Below are 16,052 nucleotides of genomic sequence, written 5' to 3'. Positions count from 1 at the left end.
CGTCCCCGCGGGCTGAGTCCCGCAGCGCCCCCGGCTCCCGGCCCGGGTAGGACGCTCATGGCGGCGACTCCCGCACCCCCCGCGGGCCCCTCACGGTACCGCCCCAACATGGCGGCCGCCGCCACGGCGCGCGCGGCCCCGCCCAACCCTCTCGTCACAGGGCGCGCGCGGGCGGGGCGGGTCCCGTCCCTCCCCGCGCTCGTGCCCGCGAGCGCGCGCGCGCGCGCCCCGACCTCCGCCCGCGCCGGGTCTCGCGCACGGACATGGCGGCGGCCGCGGGCGGCGCGGAGCGGGCCCGGCCGGACCCGGCGGCGCAGCGGGCGGAGCTGGGGCCGCTCCTGGCCACGGCCCTCCGGCCCGGAGAGTCCTGGTGAGCGCGGACGGGCCTCCCCTCCTCTCCCTCTCTCCCTCCCTCCCGGTCCCCATCTCCCGTCCCCCTCCCCTGCGGGCGGCGGGGCCTGCGGGCCCGGGCCGCGCCGCCGCTGAGCGGCCGCGCCGGGCGGGGCCGTGCGTTGCAGGTACCTGGTGGAGAGCCGGTGGTTCAAGCAGTGGAAGAAGTACGTGGGCTTCGACAACTGGGAGATGTTCGGCGCGGGCGATCCCAGCCTGTTCCCGGGGCCCGTGGACAACGCGGGCCTGTTCCCGGGGCCCATCGACAACTCGGGCCTGTTCGACGGTGAGTGCTGGGGTAGCGCGCCTCGGGCTCGCCCGGGGAACTTCCCTGCGCTGCTTTCGCTTTCGGAGCCGGGTGTTCGGAGAGGGCACACGGCCGCACCGCCCTGTGCGTGCGGGACCGGCGGGGCTCTGCCTGCCCTGGCAGCGCTGGGGTTCCTGGGCGCCCTGGCAGCGCGTGTGTGGGTCTGGGGATGTAAAGGTGCTGTCTGATGCCGAACGCTCTGCCCTCTGTCTCCCTTTTAGATCCGGAAACTCAGAGTTTGAAAGAACACCTCATTGATGAGCTGGATTACGTGTTGGTGCCCACTGAAGCCTGGAACAAACTAGTAGCGTGGTATGGCTGCATAGACGGGCAGCAGCCTATTGTGAGGAAGGTAAGTACGGGTGAATCAAGTTCTCCTCCTCCTGGTTTCATTTTCTGTTCTCCCTCAAACTTAGACAGTTTATTTTGTAGATATCAGCTAAGACAGGATCCTCAGCAGCTCTTTGGAGATAATAACAAGAGGTCTTTTTGCCTTGTTATCTGAATGAATGACCTGCCTATATTGCAGTTAAATGCTTGAATATTCAGGAGTTCTCAGTTGATGCATTATTCAGGGTGAGAACCATGAACCTTGTCCTGGTTAACTTTTTACATAATGATTGTTTGGACTGGTGCAGTGCTTTTAAGTTGCATAGAATAGTTTGTGCTTTGTTGACAAATGCAGGTTGTTGGTCAAGCCCGTAGATCTTCCAGGACAGAATGAGGCATTTGAATAAATTGTCTTCTGGTACAGATGGCTTAGGAACTTCCTCTGGAGTTTAAGGTGATTCTTGTTTTCTCTTCCAAAATTCTGTGATTCAAAAATCTTGAGACATATTTGTGATTTTGTCCTGTAAGTCTCACTTTTGTCTGGCAAATACAGTAATTTATGTGTTCTGAGTTCCAGAAGGTGGAATTTGCAAGTTGCTTTTTTGGAAATCTGTCAGACTCTTGTTTATGGGCAAAAGGGGTTGTTTGTTTTATTTTAGTCTTGTGTTTTTGCAGGGACTAAATTGAGCAGTGCCAGTCTGGGGGATTCATAAAGACTAATCTCTACACCAAGTGAAATAGCACTGATACATGAACAGAATTAGTATCTCTTACATTTAAGTAGCACTGTGTTACAGTAAGGGTTGCTTCAAGGTGTGCAAGACCCAGGAAAGTGTGGCACTGGAAAGGAACTATGATCCCTTTCTTGCAGGCCTGCTTGTGCTGATCAGTGGTAGTGGAATGTTGTCAATCAGTGTGGGCTAGAAATGGTATGTAAGGAGAAAATCTGACATCTTCAGAACCCCTGAATGAACTGGGATCACCAGGTGACCCTCGGTTCACTCAGCTGAGTAGACAGAACTCCCGTGTAAACAAGAAGCAGGGAAGTGGGAAAGAATTACAGCACATAAGGGAGATGTGGTTTTAGATAAACAGAGAACTTCTTGAGGAATAGCAAGTCTGCACTGAGAGGGAGAATGGAACTGTTACTGATCAGTGCCTCTCTCAGTGGGGATGCTTTCCTTCCTAAACTGGCTAATTGATTTCACAAAGCCTGTCCTGTTATTGCACACTCCCTTTTCTGAATGATTTAGAAGTTGACAAGGGATTTGGGAGCTACTGGGGAAACACTTGTGTGACAGGCTTAACTGTATGAGCCTCCTTTTCTTGGGGTATCAGATGCCACTTTCAACACTGTAATTACCAAGGGGTAGAGTTCAGACAGAACATGCCACGTTATCCTGGTCCAGTTAAGAGTCAGTTTTTAAAGTTTTGCTATGAGATTGTCTCTATTAAATGTCAATCTGGTAACCGAAGTGGATTTTTTATATCTAAAAAGATGCTGAAATGTAGCAGAATAGTGGGTTTGTGGGATGTAAGAGCCTCTTACCAAAATACAGAGTGGGTCAGTGGGACACAGAAGCTGCAGTGCTGCACCTGAGTAGAACATGGGAAGGATCTGGTTACAGTATTCTCCAGGTAGCACTGGAAGTAAAGCACTTAAACTTGTGGTCCTTGAATGCTTTAAGCCTTTTCCTAAAGCTGGATCAACTGTAATTCATACATTGAAATAACCATAAAAGTAGGATCTGGGAAGTAATTTTCAGGCATCTTCGATTTTACAAGGCGATATTTCTTCCATTTCTGTGTTTGATGATCAAAAACAAGTACAGGAGGCTTAGATTAGATTTATTTGTGATTCAGGTTTCTTTTGATAGTCTCAAACCATATTTTTGATCAGTCTTCTATAGAGTCCCACTAGAAAGTGTTTTAATGTGCTTCCTCAGCTGTTGAATTGTTGTGCTCAGAGAACAAACAGACTGCTCAGAGAGTGTTTAAAAAGCATCTGCAGGTGATTAGAGACTCTTCTTACCCTTCATTCATCCTAATGAACACAGGAACTTCTTGGAAGGCGCTCTTCCATTTCTGAATATGGCTCTTTATTTGTTCCTAACTATGTAATACTGGAGAACAGGAAGTCATGTTTAGTGAAATTCTTTCTGAAAAAGAAATGGAGAACTTGTGATTTGGTTCCTTTGCTTTCTTAAAAAAAGTCTACTCTGCCTATCAAGAAGCTGTTGAACCAGGGAGCTTTAGTTTCTCTTTCTGTTGTAACAGCAAAATACTGAAGATCTTTCCAAATGTGTTTGTTAATTTTTTACCTTTAAAGCACCTTGCATATCTAACACAACCCTCTAAAAGCTCAGAAGAGGGAAGCATAATTTAGTGTAATTCTCACTTAGTTGTTTGTTTCCTTTCAAAGCTGGGTGAAGTTTTTTTCTGTAAAATGTTGAAGATGGAGCTCATACCAAGTCTGGTGTCACATGAATAGAATGGAATATTTCTGTTGGAAGGGACTTAATCATCTAGTCCCGCTGCCTGACCAATTCAGGGCTGACTGAAACTTAATGCAAATTAAGGGCATTGTCCAAAGGCCTCTCAAACACTGTTACTCTTAAAAACTATACCAACTTGTTCAATGAAATATGGTCTCAATTTCAGAGGCTTTATAGCTGCCAAGAACCCGGGAGATAATTGAGGTGTGGGGTTTTTTTCTTTCTTCTCCTGTTATGTTGCAGTTGTCTCATAACTGACCCGTGGAATGTGCTTTTCTTTCTGGCTCAGTGTGCCTTATGATGTGTAGGTGAAAAGTGGTTTCCAGTCTTAGAGAAAACGTTTCTAAAAATGTGCTGGAATATCCTGGGGTGGGTAAATGCACCTATTGGAGTATTCTCTCCAATGCAAAATTGATTTGAAAACTACTCTGAAGTAAAGCAATGTCATCAAAACAACTTCAAAGGCTTTTTTCTGTTCTTGCAAGGAGAGAGTAATGAGGCAGATTCTGTGTACCATGCAGAAAAACAATTGATGCTTTGTCTTGTGCTCTTCTAATAGAAAAGATTTTGCCCAAGTGTTCCAGGCTTGTTTCCTTCTCTGTGTAAACCTTAGCCAAAGGCGGGAGGCAAAAGATAATTTTTTTCTAGAATTCTCTGTGTGATCAAATGTTTTTCAAGGATAATTAGCTGACACTATCAGTTCAGCTGCGATGGGGGACCTTGGGAACTTTGCACTGTGGAAGGAAAGCACTGGGATTTCCTGTGTTTTAAAAACAAAAGAAAAACCCCCCAAACAAGCTGATACAGGTGACTGAATCTGGACTGAGGACAGTGTTCAGTTTATGGCTTGACTCTCAAGACTCTTAGAAGCTTGCATTGTTTAGAGCAGTGTACCATAGAGGACTGCCCAGGATTTCAGCTTTGTGCTGCTCTGTTCTGTGTTGCAGGTGGTGGAGTATGGGCTGTTTGTGAAGCACTACAAGGTTGAAGTTTATCTCCTGGAGCTGAAGCTGTGCAAGAGCAGCGACCCCGACAATGTCGTCAGCTGCCACTTCAGCAAAGCAGATACTGTGGGTGAGTATTCTCTGGTAGATGAGGCAGCCTCAGAGCACAGCTTCAAGAGGTGATTTGTACCCCCAGAGCAAGAAGGATGCTGTTAAACTGGACAGGGTTGGAGCATGTGGTGTGTGAGAAGAGGCTGAAGGAGCTGCCTTTGGCCTGGAGAAGAGAAGGCTTTGGGGGAACCTCGTAGCACCTATGCAGAGGTTACTGAGAACTTGGAGTCAGGCTGTTTACTGAGTCACAACAGGCAGTAGTTGTAAATTGAAACAGGACAGATTCCAACTGAATATAATAAAAAGGTTTTCCATATTAGGACAGCAAGGCATGTGAGCAGGGCCCAGAGGGGTGGGGATCTCCTTGCAAATGTTGAACACCTGATTGGATAAGCCCCAAGCAGCCTGGTCTGAATTCAGTGTTGATCCCTGACTTAGGATGGTTGGACTAGGAACCTCCTTAGTTTCTTCCAGCCACAGTGCTTCTGTGTGCAACACAGGGAGTTCTGGTTGAGAGCTTATGGAGCACATGGCTTAACATGTCCTTAAACATCCATGTCACTCATGTAAAGCAGTTGATTCTCTGATTCCTCTACAATTCCTTCTCCCTAGTGTGTGAATATTTTAGACATCTTCTTATTGGCTTTTTCTGCACTTCTCTTGTCCTGAAATTTGGTTTCTCTCTCTCTCTCATTACTATATTTTTCACATGTGAAAATGCTGAATTGTCAGCTGTCCTCTATGTCCATAAAGATGCTTTTTTTTCAGTTTGGCTTGACAGGAGTAACTGAAAACACTCCTGTCTTGAGCCTGTGTTGTCAAATATTGACTGTTTCATAGAAGTTGTCCTTGGGGCAGAAAGTTCTCAATGTGTTCTGCACTTTATTGATTTGAAGGCTTGACAGGCATATACATGATGTAAAACAGAAGTTTTTCATTCTTTCAGACCTAATATTAGACAGGTTGTATGAGCAGTCATAACTTCCATGATACATTTTCTACTCAAACGAACTTGAAGGATCAATGATGTAGAATGTCTGTTTTGCCTTTGTTATTTTTCAAGAGCACTCATGTTTTAGGAATTTTGGTGTTGTTTTTTTTTTTCCTCCTGAACAGCTACCATCGAGAAAGAAATGAGAAAACTATTTAATATCCCAGCTGAGAAGGAAACCAGGTTATGGAACAGGTATATGAGTAACACCTACGAGCAGCTCAGCAAGCTGGATAGCACAGTGCAAGATGCAGGGCTCTATCAGGGTCAGGTAAGGGGCATAACTTTTCTCTTTTTTATTTTTTTTCTTTTTTTCTTTTCAGTCTCGTGTACTTTTTTTTTAACTTGCTTTTGTGTGCTTTGAGCAAACATTGATAATGTGATTTGTTAATGCTTTTGCAAAATGTGTAACAGACTTGCAGTTACCTTTATTACCTGCACTCTCTTTCAGGTGGTTCTAATAGAAGTGAAAAATGAAGATGGCACGTGGCCTGGACAGCATTTCCTGGCAAAGTAAGCAAGCATGTTCTAAAGGCTTCTGCTATGTTGTCCAGCTTGTTTGCTAGGCTTTAGTGACCACGTGTTCTCTGTGGAAGCCTGGTTATCAATGGCTGTTGTGGCTTGCTTTGCTTTGGTTATTTTGAAGCAGAGAAAATCTCAAATATAAATATTCTTCAGTGGTTCCGTTGCTGGTCCCTTGTCTTAGCAAATGCCTCTGTTTGAAAGCCTGTTTCCAGTAGGTTGTGTGAGGATTAAATAGCTTAGGGTTTCTATAGTACTTAGAAGACAAAAGTGCCATTTGCATTGAACTGGTCTACTTAAAAAGCTACCTCTGCAGACTGCACGGAGAAACAAATAATCTGTCTTTTACTGTTGTAGGACAGAAAGGATCTTTGAGTGTATTTCCAAAGCTGCCAGTAGTGAATGCTCAGAGTTCTGGGAGTTCCCCCTTTAAAAGGGTAGATAAGTAGCTGACCAACCCCGCTGCCCCCAGAGGCAATCGTAGAAGCCTGTAAATATGACACAGATCCTCTTGCTGCTGTCTGATTTAGAGAAGAGATGAGTAGGAGGGGGGACTTGGTAAAATAATGTATGTATAGAGTGAATGGTGTAGAATGGAAGTTGCTTGGAACGATAAGGAACTGCTCGTATCAAGTCCTGCTACAGAAAGCAGAATTTGAGGTTTTTTCCTGGTCTGATGGGCCTACTCAGTTCCCATCCTGGGAGCCATCAGTCTTGGTATTGATGATGCTTTTCTGTACAATACAGTTAACTTACAGAACTTGCTGCCAAGTGATCTCATTTGAGGTCAAGATAACACTAGTGTTAAACTTGAAGAATGGATCAGGTAGGTCAGTGAAACCTATTTTGAAACAACACTTTTGAGAGATCATACTGGGTAAATGAATCACTAGAATTCCGATGGGATTACAGTGAACTTTCTATAGGAGTATCACGTGAAAAGCAACTAAACATTCATATCATGTACCTACTCAAGTACTGGTTGACAGCATTAGAGAGACAGCTGTGCAAGACCAGATCATAATGTTTTGTTTCCACATGAAGCAAAGCTAAAAAGAAGCCCTGTAGCATTCCCAGGCTTCAGAATTGTCCTTTTTCAACAGCAAGTCTGCTGTGTAAAGACTTTGATTCAATCTCCAGTGATAAGTAAATGAAAATTGTTATTGGTATGCAGATTAATATTTTCCAATGGCAAAAAAATGAATATTTGCTTATTATAACATGAAACCTGTGAAAGTGTTTGACTTGATGCTGATAATGGTGGCTGAAAGAATTGTTCTATGTCATATGTACAAGATTACCTGTTCTTTTGTACTTGTGCTTAATCCTATCTCAGGCAAACATTGACACCTTCAATGTTCTGTTTCTCATCTGGAGAAAATACTGTTTAGTCAACACCATGGAGAACTTCAATATTTGGTGTTCTTCCTTTGAGCTGCATCACTTTAATGCTAGAAGCTTATGAGAGAGTTTGCCCCAAATTTAGAGTTTTGATGACATAAACCAAATAGAGTGTTGGTAGAGAAATGGGGATCATCTGAATCATTGCCTGTGTGCCTAAAGAGGGTCTGGAAAGCTGGGAATTCATGTCAGTCACTGCTCACAGCACTTGTGTGCAAGGTGACTCCGGGGTGGGTGGTTTCTGTGTAGTGAGTGTTTTTCAACATCATTTGCTGCTTGTCAGAGGCACTGGCCCCTACCAGAGGAAGTAGCTTTTCCACATTTGGCAGCCCTTCTGTGTGTTTCCCCAGCCATCAACTGGCTGATATTTTACAGGAAAAATGCTCTTAAACTCCACAGCAGTCCTTGGGTGGTATATTCGGCCTATGCTTGGCCACTCCTGTTTGTTAGTTTGCTGCTCCCTAAAGAACAAAAATAATTTCTTCTTGTAGTTTGAAACCATTTTTACTACTAAAGTAGGTTTCAGAAGACAGTATTGATTATACTCATTGTAGGAATTTCAGAACTTTGTTTCTGAAGGGAGACTGTATCAATGACTCTGTGGAACTTGGTATTCTTTGTTACTTACAAGACTCCAAAATAAAATCCTGAGCTAGCAGAGTTCCAGCTCAGCCTTAGCACACGTTTTTTTATCCTGGGTATCATTTTCTTATCAAAAGCAAACAAGAAATTGTTAGATCTATAAAAATAGCATCTTTTCCATGAGGTGGTATATTTGAAAACAGGAGTGAAGTTGTATTTAGCATGTGCCTCGTTAACTGTCTGCCTCCCTTTGCAATATTCAGCAGTAAAATACGTTTTGGTTCTTTGGTTGGAGCTAGAATTTTCCTGCTGTTTCCTCTTCTGCTCTTCTGTTTACTGATGGCACTGTGTCCTGACACTGTGTGATTTTAAAGGACCCCTTCAGCCACTGGGCTAAATATTATGTGTGCAGATCTTTACTCCCTGACTTTGAAGTGCTTGAGTTTGTAGCAGATGCCGAGCTTGCAGAGGAGCATTAAGTGTGTAACATAAGATAAGGAGGCATTTGCATGTAGGAACTTCCTAAATGAAAATCTCTTATTGTCAGTTTAATGGAAATCCTAGTTTTTCTCACTCTGACAAAAACCTTTTGTCACAGTATTAGTATTTTATTATTGGTAATTTAAAGGAAGAGGACTAATTCTATTGTAAACGCTGAAGGAACCCTCAATTGAAACACTTTTTCTATCCTTCTCTTTCCTTTTACAGTATTTTTTCAAGCTGTTCAGCTTAGCAGTTTTTCTGCTTATCAACCATATGGCTTCAGTTTCTGCACTAGATTAATCTGACCTTGTCCTCTTTATGCTGCAACTGTCCAGATTTCTCCTCACTTGCCATTTATGTGGGGTTTTGACATGTTTTACAGCGAGACATAAACCAGCTGTCTTTACCTGCAGCCAGGGGCAATGTGCATCAGTATTGTGAGATGAAGTTGTGTACATGGGGTGAAGAACATGAGCCCCAAATACATGTTGGACTCTGTAGGAATGTGATTCCAGTCCTGGTTCAGTCTCCTGGGAGTACCAATTCTCCTGAATTGGTGTACCAGTTACCAAAAAAGTCTTCTGATGCACACTAATAAAACTGTGTGTGGAAATGATCATGTCCCATGAGGTTGTCAGGAAATTTGGAAAGTAGACTATGAGAGGTTTCAGAAGGAGCCAAGAGAATTGTTGAAGAATTAGCAAAGAGTTTTTGTACTGGTAGTTAAAGTATTATACTGGTGAGAAATTTAAAAGGTGATTGTAACACTTAAAGGCTTCTATGGGATATGAGAAATGAAAATTGAAGAAGGAACTCTCCAGGCATCAGACAGAGATGAGCAAAAACCAATGTCCAGATGATGAAGCCGGAAGTTGTGCTGCACATGAAATGCACATTTCTTCTGACCATAAGGGGTATTGATCCTTGGGAGAGTTTATCTGTGCTCTGCTGGATTGGCTGGTGCTGGCCACTGTGAAACTGTGGTGGGAGTTTTTTCTAGAAGGTGTATTTTAGCTCAGACAGGATTTAATTTGAGAGACTTAAATTGTGCTTAAACAGGAAGACTGACTGAGCAGTTGTACCTTGGAGTCTTGTCTTCAAAGCTGTGAAGTTACTTTCTCAAGCCCTGAACTGTTGCATGGTTATATGAAGCCTTTCTTTACTATAGTTTACTCTTGTATAGGTTTTGTTGATCAGATGTAAATGAATGTGTTTCTCCCTGTCAGAAACATTGTGGTGGTCAAAGGGAAGCTGCAGGAGCTTGGCACCTTCCAGTCCAGTCCAGTGGCTGTTGTGCATACAAAGAGCAAACAAAGCAAACTGAGGGTAGTTTCAGTGGTAACCCACTGAATAGCCCAGAACATTTGGGAAGGTTCTAAGTCACAAACTTCAAAGAAGAAATAACAGTTGTCTTTTCCTTCAGAGCAAGGTCTTGGGGCCTCCATTTCCAAGGGAGCAGAAGTCACATCCTGTGAGAGGTGTCAGTGGAGAGGGCAGATGCCTTTGACCAGTCAAAGTCTTCATGTTTCTGTGACACATGGGGCACTGGGGATAAATACTTGGCATCCAGGACTTCTGTTGTCACCTCTATGTGAATGAGGCAGTCTTCTTGAGAGCCTGCAGTACTGTGGGGTCATTGACAGTAGCTTCCCAGGCTTAAAATGGGAAGCTTTCAGAGAAAAATGTTTTTCTCAGCTGCTTTCTATGCCCTTCACCTGGAATCATGGCTCCCTTTGTGAACATCTTGTGAAATAAGGGGGAGCAGCTGTGCTTACTGGATCCTTCAGATATTACAGATAGATGAGTAACTTGTAAAATGTAAGCGTACTTAGAATTTTTTTATCTTCCCAAGTGTATTTGATTTGGTTTTTTGTCTCCCTGCTTGAAAAGCTGTTTTGGCCTCTCTTCTATTTTTTTACTGCTTATATGAACCTTCGCAATTTTCTAACAGGAATTCGCTTGAGGCCCTTGATGTCTTTGTAGGTAGACCTTCCCCCACTCTGTGACTTGTGTCTTGTCTTTGCTTTCTGATCCCTTTTTTATCCTCCCCCATATTTCTTAGCTTTTTTGTGTGTGTGTGGGATACTGTTGAAGTGCTTGTGACTGTTCCGTTGCCATGTGACTCTTGATTATGCACTGTCTCTATGCTTCTACTTGAAACGTTGAAATCCCTTAAGAGCTTGCCCTCCTTTTCTTTTTTTCCCTAATAGATTTTCTTCATATTATTTTCTGAGCATCTTTTTCTGTTCTCTCACTGGGATCAAATGTGTCAAGCAGAGATGCTGGGTTTTCAAGTTTAGCATTTTCTAGATTGCCCTTCTTTACTTCTAGATAATTCACTCCTTCAAACTTTTAAAATGTGGTCTGAGCAGATTTACATGCTGTTGTTAGCTAAATTAGTTTATTCTTGACCCTTGAAACTCATCCAGCATGAGTGTGATAATTGTTGTTTAGTCCAGACCCCTTTTGTTCTCTCATTGAACTTATTTTTGTGTCCAGGTAATCTTGAGAAGTCCCACCTCCAACATGCAATGACAGAAGGGCATTTATTGTCCCAGAAATGGTTACCTTAGTTATTTTGGTAGATCTCATTCTTTCTAGGATACTTTCCAGTGTACTTTCTGGTTGTGCTGGCTGGTGTTTGGTTTTTTTTTCCCTAACATATTTCAGGTTTTGATGGTGTTTGAGTTGGGTGTTTTCATCTGCAAGATCCTATTGTAACTTGTTTACTTCTGTGTTTATTTTGCTGGTATTTACTGCTGTTATATTTCCAAACTTTGAAGGCTGTCTAGCTGTTCTGCCTTGTCATGGCCATTATGGCTTGTTCATTGTCATAGTTTTTGCCCCACAGAGGTTTTCCAACATAGTTCTTTTAGCACCATCTGAGCTATGAATACACATTTTCAGTTAGCATCATTTGAGAATGAGTACCACATTAAAAAAGATAAGTGGACAAGCCAAAGCTTGAGGGCCCTGTCCTCTGCTGGCACTCTACTCTGCATTGGGGTAGTAGCCACTGTTGAGTGGCTGTTGGTGTCCTGCACTTTTTGCTTTTGGTTTTACATTATTTGGGCAAAGATGGAGAGAATAGACCATTTCCCAGTCAGCTCTTGCTGTAGAGATATTAATTAGTGTCCAAATAATTTATTTAAGCTTATTAGTGTATTACTGTCTTGTAGGTTTGCTTTTTTTATGGAGCTGTCTATGTCAGGACACTGTTGAACCTTAATGCCTTTTTGGTCTTGTGTTCTGTTCTGGGGGTGAGGACAGTAGTAGTGTGGGATTCACAACCAGATAAACTTGGGATATATGACCTTTTTTAATCTGTTTCAATATCTCCAGTCTCAAAATGCTGAGGATTGCTGTGCATGCTGCATGTACATAATGGTGTGTCTTGTCTGCAATGTGTAGTTGTACCACAGTGTAGTTGAATCAGCCAGGCTAAGGAAAAAACTGCTTTGTGCCCATCCTGGTTATCTTCTTTCTGATTAATGTTCTGTTTGAATGGGTGGTCTGGGTGTCAGGTGGGTCACTTTTTAATGCTGGTTGAGTGTATTTTGGTGTTAAGATTTAGGGGGTTTTGCTTGCTTGTTTCAAGGTGATTTACTGATAAACTTAAAGCTTGCTTCCCTCTCACTCACACCATCTGAATTGCTACTTACTTCTGTCTAGAACCCAGATTTTGCTTTAAGCAAGAATTGTTGCTCCTGCTTCTGATAATTTTTTCCTGATGTTCTGTTCCAGACAAGTGTTTGGAAGTGTGGTTGCACAATCAAAGCAGTAAATTCTGCGTGGGGTAACTAACTGTAGCGTGGCAAGTCCTTGGACTTTTGTGGGAGGTGGGGTTGGGGATGAAAAAAGTAGTAGCACTGTTTCTACTTCTTTTTCCTTTCTCCCAGATCAAGCACTGCAACTAGCAGAAACTTTACTACCTCTTCAAAATCATCATCAAGTTCTTATTCCTCAGTGTCTGCCACTTCTGTCATTACTAACGGTGATAGCAGTAACTCCTATGGACTGAACAGCTCCCACCTGGGCAGGGGGTAAGAGCAGGAATGTTCTTTTTGTTTCTCCATCCTTCGTGTGAATAATCCCTTGCATCCTTGCCAGCACAGAAAAGGAGTGTGATGGTGCCCTGTGAGGAGTTCTACCTCTCTTGTGTACCTGTTTATCAGACTTTGCTCTTGGAAGCCACTGCCTTCTGCTCTTCCTTGCTCACTTGCAAAAGTTCCAGAGCTTACTAACTGCCAAAGCATTGCCTGATTTTGAGGGGACTGGGGGTATGAGGGAAGGGATTATATTCTTTTCTCCATCTGCCATTCTGGTAGAAGCCTTTCCAGGTACAGATGAGAATTTTCTTGTTCTTTCTGTACTACACAGACTCTTGCTGCATTAGGATAGTGTGCTGTGTACTTAGAGGAAATTTATGTGTTATGAGACATAAATTAATAATAGACTGTGTAAGGATTAATGTTTCCAATGTTAGCAGGTACACTTCATGTTCCTGGTATTCAGTGTTAGCCACTATGAAGCAGCAGAAACACATAGTCTGGTTAAACAATTTCATTAAACAGTTTTTTGACTTGTGTTTACTGTGACTTTTAAGTAGTATTGAGACTTGATAAACTCATTGTGGAGTTCACTGTGCTGTCTTCTTTTCCAGAGGTTCTGGATTTGTCTGTAACTCTTACAACTGCAGGGACAGTGCTTCCCTGTCACAGCCTGGACTTTGTGGACTCAGTAACCTTGGAAACACCTGCTTCATGAATTCTGCATTACAGGTGAGAATTAGAAAGAACCCTCTCTAAAATCAAATGAAAGATCATAGAGATTGTGGATTAAAATTGGTGAAAATAAAAGGATGTTTTAATGTGATTCAGTGAGGAGACTACACCTCCCAAAACTCATAAAATCCAAAAAACCCAGACAAAAAAAATCAATTCATATTGAGTTTGGCTTATGTGCAGGACACTAGTACTGTGAAACATATTACAGTATTAGGGACTGGATCTGAAATATGTGGCTTCTGAACAGGCTGTGGGGGAAGCAGTGAAAGGTGCCCAGCTGTAACATAAGGTCCCAGTGCTGTGCTCTGCCAAAAATGGGCTGACATGGAGGATGTTCTGACACGTGTGGGCTGCAAAAGCGACATGAGCAGGTCACTGCTTGCAGTTCTGGGTCCATGTTTGAAGATTCTTGAAAAATTAAGAGTATGTATGGCCACAGGAAAGGTTCAGGGTCATTGTGTGGGGTGTTGAGGTTGTAACAGTTACGCGAAGCTGATAATTGATTCTTTACTTTTAAACTTAATTGCTTGGGATTATTTTCTTCATTTTAAACAATGCAGAAACTTGTTAGGGATAGTTTTTTCCTAAGAAGTCTAAACAAAATGTGAGCCAAATTGTATGAACTTTGATTTAAGCAATGGGCAAACTTTTAGTGTGGTACAAACACTGTGGAATGACTTCAGTCACTCTGTGGTAGGTTTGAAAGATAGAACAGGCCCTAAAATAACTAATGCATTATGCATGTGGTATTCAGGGTACCACAATAAACTTGGACTGCCCCTCTTTTTGTTCAACATGACTGTATTTTCAGTTGTACCGTGGTAACCTTAAATCAGTTTATGCTTTTTTGGACTTCATAGCTAGGACAGAGTTTCTAAAATTAATTTTCATTGTCAAAGTAACTTAATCTAAATGCACTTCAAGCTTAATTTGTCATGCAAACTAATCATGTTAAGGACCAGTTACTTTCTTTCTTGTATTTACATTAGGCTTTAATTTTCTAGTCGTCAGTCCTTCAAATACAAATTTCTGCCTTAATTTCTTTCTTTTTTTTTTTCTTTTACTAAACATGTACTCAAATTAGGTCTCACCAGTTTCGTTAACTTGGTACACGTTCTGATGTGAAATTTGAATTTGTTTTTTCATTGTCACACAGATTTATTGCCCTGTGCAGTAAGTTCATTTCCTTAATGCTTTTTCAGTGTCTGAGCAATACTCCTCCTCTGACTGATTATTTCCTGGAAGATAAATATGAAGCTGAAATAAATCAGAACAACCCACTGGGGATGAGGGGAGAGATTGCAGAAGCCTACGCGGAGCTCATTAAACAGATGTGGTCTGGGAGACAGTCCCACGTGGCCCCACGGATGTTTAAAGTAAGTGTGTCATGTTCTTGGAGCACAGCTCTGAGACAGAAGGAACAGTGAAAGCTGATGTGCCTGCCACACATTTTGTTGTTGTGAAAGCAGTAAGGACAGAATTGCTTCAGTGTTGTTTCATGTTCTGTATAAATGCTTTCCAGGCTACAGGCAGGAACTTGCCAACGAGTACTGTCATTCCTCAGAGTTGGTTGCTGCTCTTGGTGTTACTTAGTAAATGACCTCCAAGCCTGAGAGCTGTTTACAGATGAATCAGAATGATCTTTGCAACAAAACTAGACCAGGTCATGTGAATTGCCAGCTCTGAGCTTTGATCAGTGAGAAAAGATGTGCAAGGTACAAATCTAAAAAATGAAATTATAAAAGTGGAGAGCAAAATGCATCCCCAGAGTCTGTAACATTATTTCTCATTGCTTTAGTGTGAAGAGTTGCTTTCAGCTGAAATACTGAAAGTAGAAGGGAAAATTGTTCTGGCACCCTTTAGTGTGTTAGCATCCAGTTCCCTGTGGCCTCCTGCCAACACAAGGTAGTGGGAGTTGATCTCTGCAAAATCCAGGACCTGAGTGGTTTTATTTCTATCTTCTGCACACAGGTAATGCTCACCCCCCTCACTCTTGCCTTTGTGTTTCAGACACAGGTTGGCCGATTTGCTCCTCAGTTTTCAGGATACCAGCAGCAAGATTCCCAGGAGCTCTTGGCTTTTCTTCTAGATGGCTTGCATGAGGATTTGAACAGAGTGAAGAAGAAGCCCTACTTGGAGCTGAAGGATGCCAATGGCAGACCTGATTCGGTATGGGTCCCTTTACTTGAGCACAGGGCAGGTGGTGCTTCCCAGGGTGTTTAGTTGGATTCTGGGACACTTCCTGGCCTTCCTGCTCACAGGCCACACGAACATCCTCCCTACAAAGTGGTGTACCTGGGATGGGAGAACCCTGTCATGCTTCATGGCACTCTACCTAAATGGAGAAAAGTAATTCTCTTATGAGGTTTTCCTTATAGAGACCCAAAAAGTCTGTTCTGTTTGTTTTATTTTCCTGCCTTTTCCTATCCTGTTTCCCAGTCAGCACTGATATGTGAGCCCCTTGCAGACACTTTGTTCCCCCAAAGGTGGCAAACACCCTGCTCTCATGCAATCAGACACATAATGGTGAAATGTCTTTGCCTCAGTGAACTCATACTCCCCTGATCAGGCTTTTATGGCTTGTCACAGTCACACAACTGCAACATACTGACAACTGCAGAGTCCAGAGTAAGTGGATTGGGTGAAAAAGTGCTTTAAGAACCTTGAAAAGCCAGATGCAAAAACTGGTTTTAGGAAGTGTATGTGACT

At 42.8% G+C, this 16,052-nt stretch overlaps 1 protein-coding gene across 2 annotated transcripts in view; it reads left to right on the top strand.

Annotated features, from left to right (window-relative positions):
* The first annotated feature begins 254 nt into the window (after positions 1-254).
* Positions 255-16,052, top strand: part of USP4 (ubiquitin specific peptidase 4) — a 34,114-nt gene continuing 18,316 nt past the window's right edge. Inside the window, exons 1-10 of one of the 2 annotated variants that reach the window (XM_027726636.2) lie at positions 255-370; positions 519-676; positions 919-1,049; positions 4,470-4,596; positions 5,694-5,839; positions 6,020-6,081; positions 12,456-12,599; positions 13,220-13,337; positions 14,546-14,719; positions 15,354-15,512. In XM_027726636.2, coding sequence (XP_027582437.2) covers positions 264-370; positions 519-676; positions 919-1,049; positions 4,470-4,596; positions 5,694-5,839; positions 6,020-6,081; positions 12,456-12,599; positions 13,220-13,337; positions 14,546-14,719; positions 15,354-15,512 — 1,326 coding nt within the window. In that variant the 5' untranslated portion in view covers positions 255-263. The remainder of the gene's footprint in view (positions 371-518; positions 677-918; positions 1,050-4,469; positions 4,597-5,693; positions 5,840-6,019; positions 6,082-12,455; positions 12,600-13,219; positions 13,338-14,545; positions 14,720-15,353; positions 15,513-16,052) is intronic. The other variant, XM_039378792.1, reaches the window with a different exon arrangement.

The sequence above is a fragment of the Pipra filicauda genome, unplaced genomic scaffold (genome assembly GCF_003945595.2).
Source record: "Pipra filicauda isolate LSUMZ 115617 unplaced genomic scaffold, ASM394559v2 scaffold103_size3290846_pilon, whole genome shotgun sequence".
Classification (NCBI taxonomy): domain Eukaryota; kingdom Metazoa; phylum Chordata; class Aves; order Passeriformes; family Pipridae; genus Pipra; species Pipra filicauda.
The sequence above is the reverse complement of the archived record's forward strand: the minus strand, read 5'-3'. Positions and strand labels throughout refer to the sequence as shown.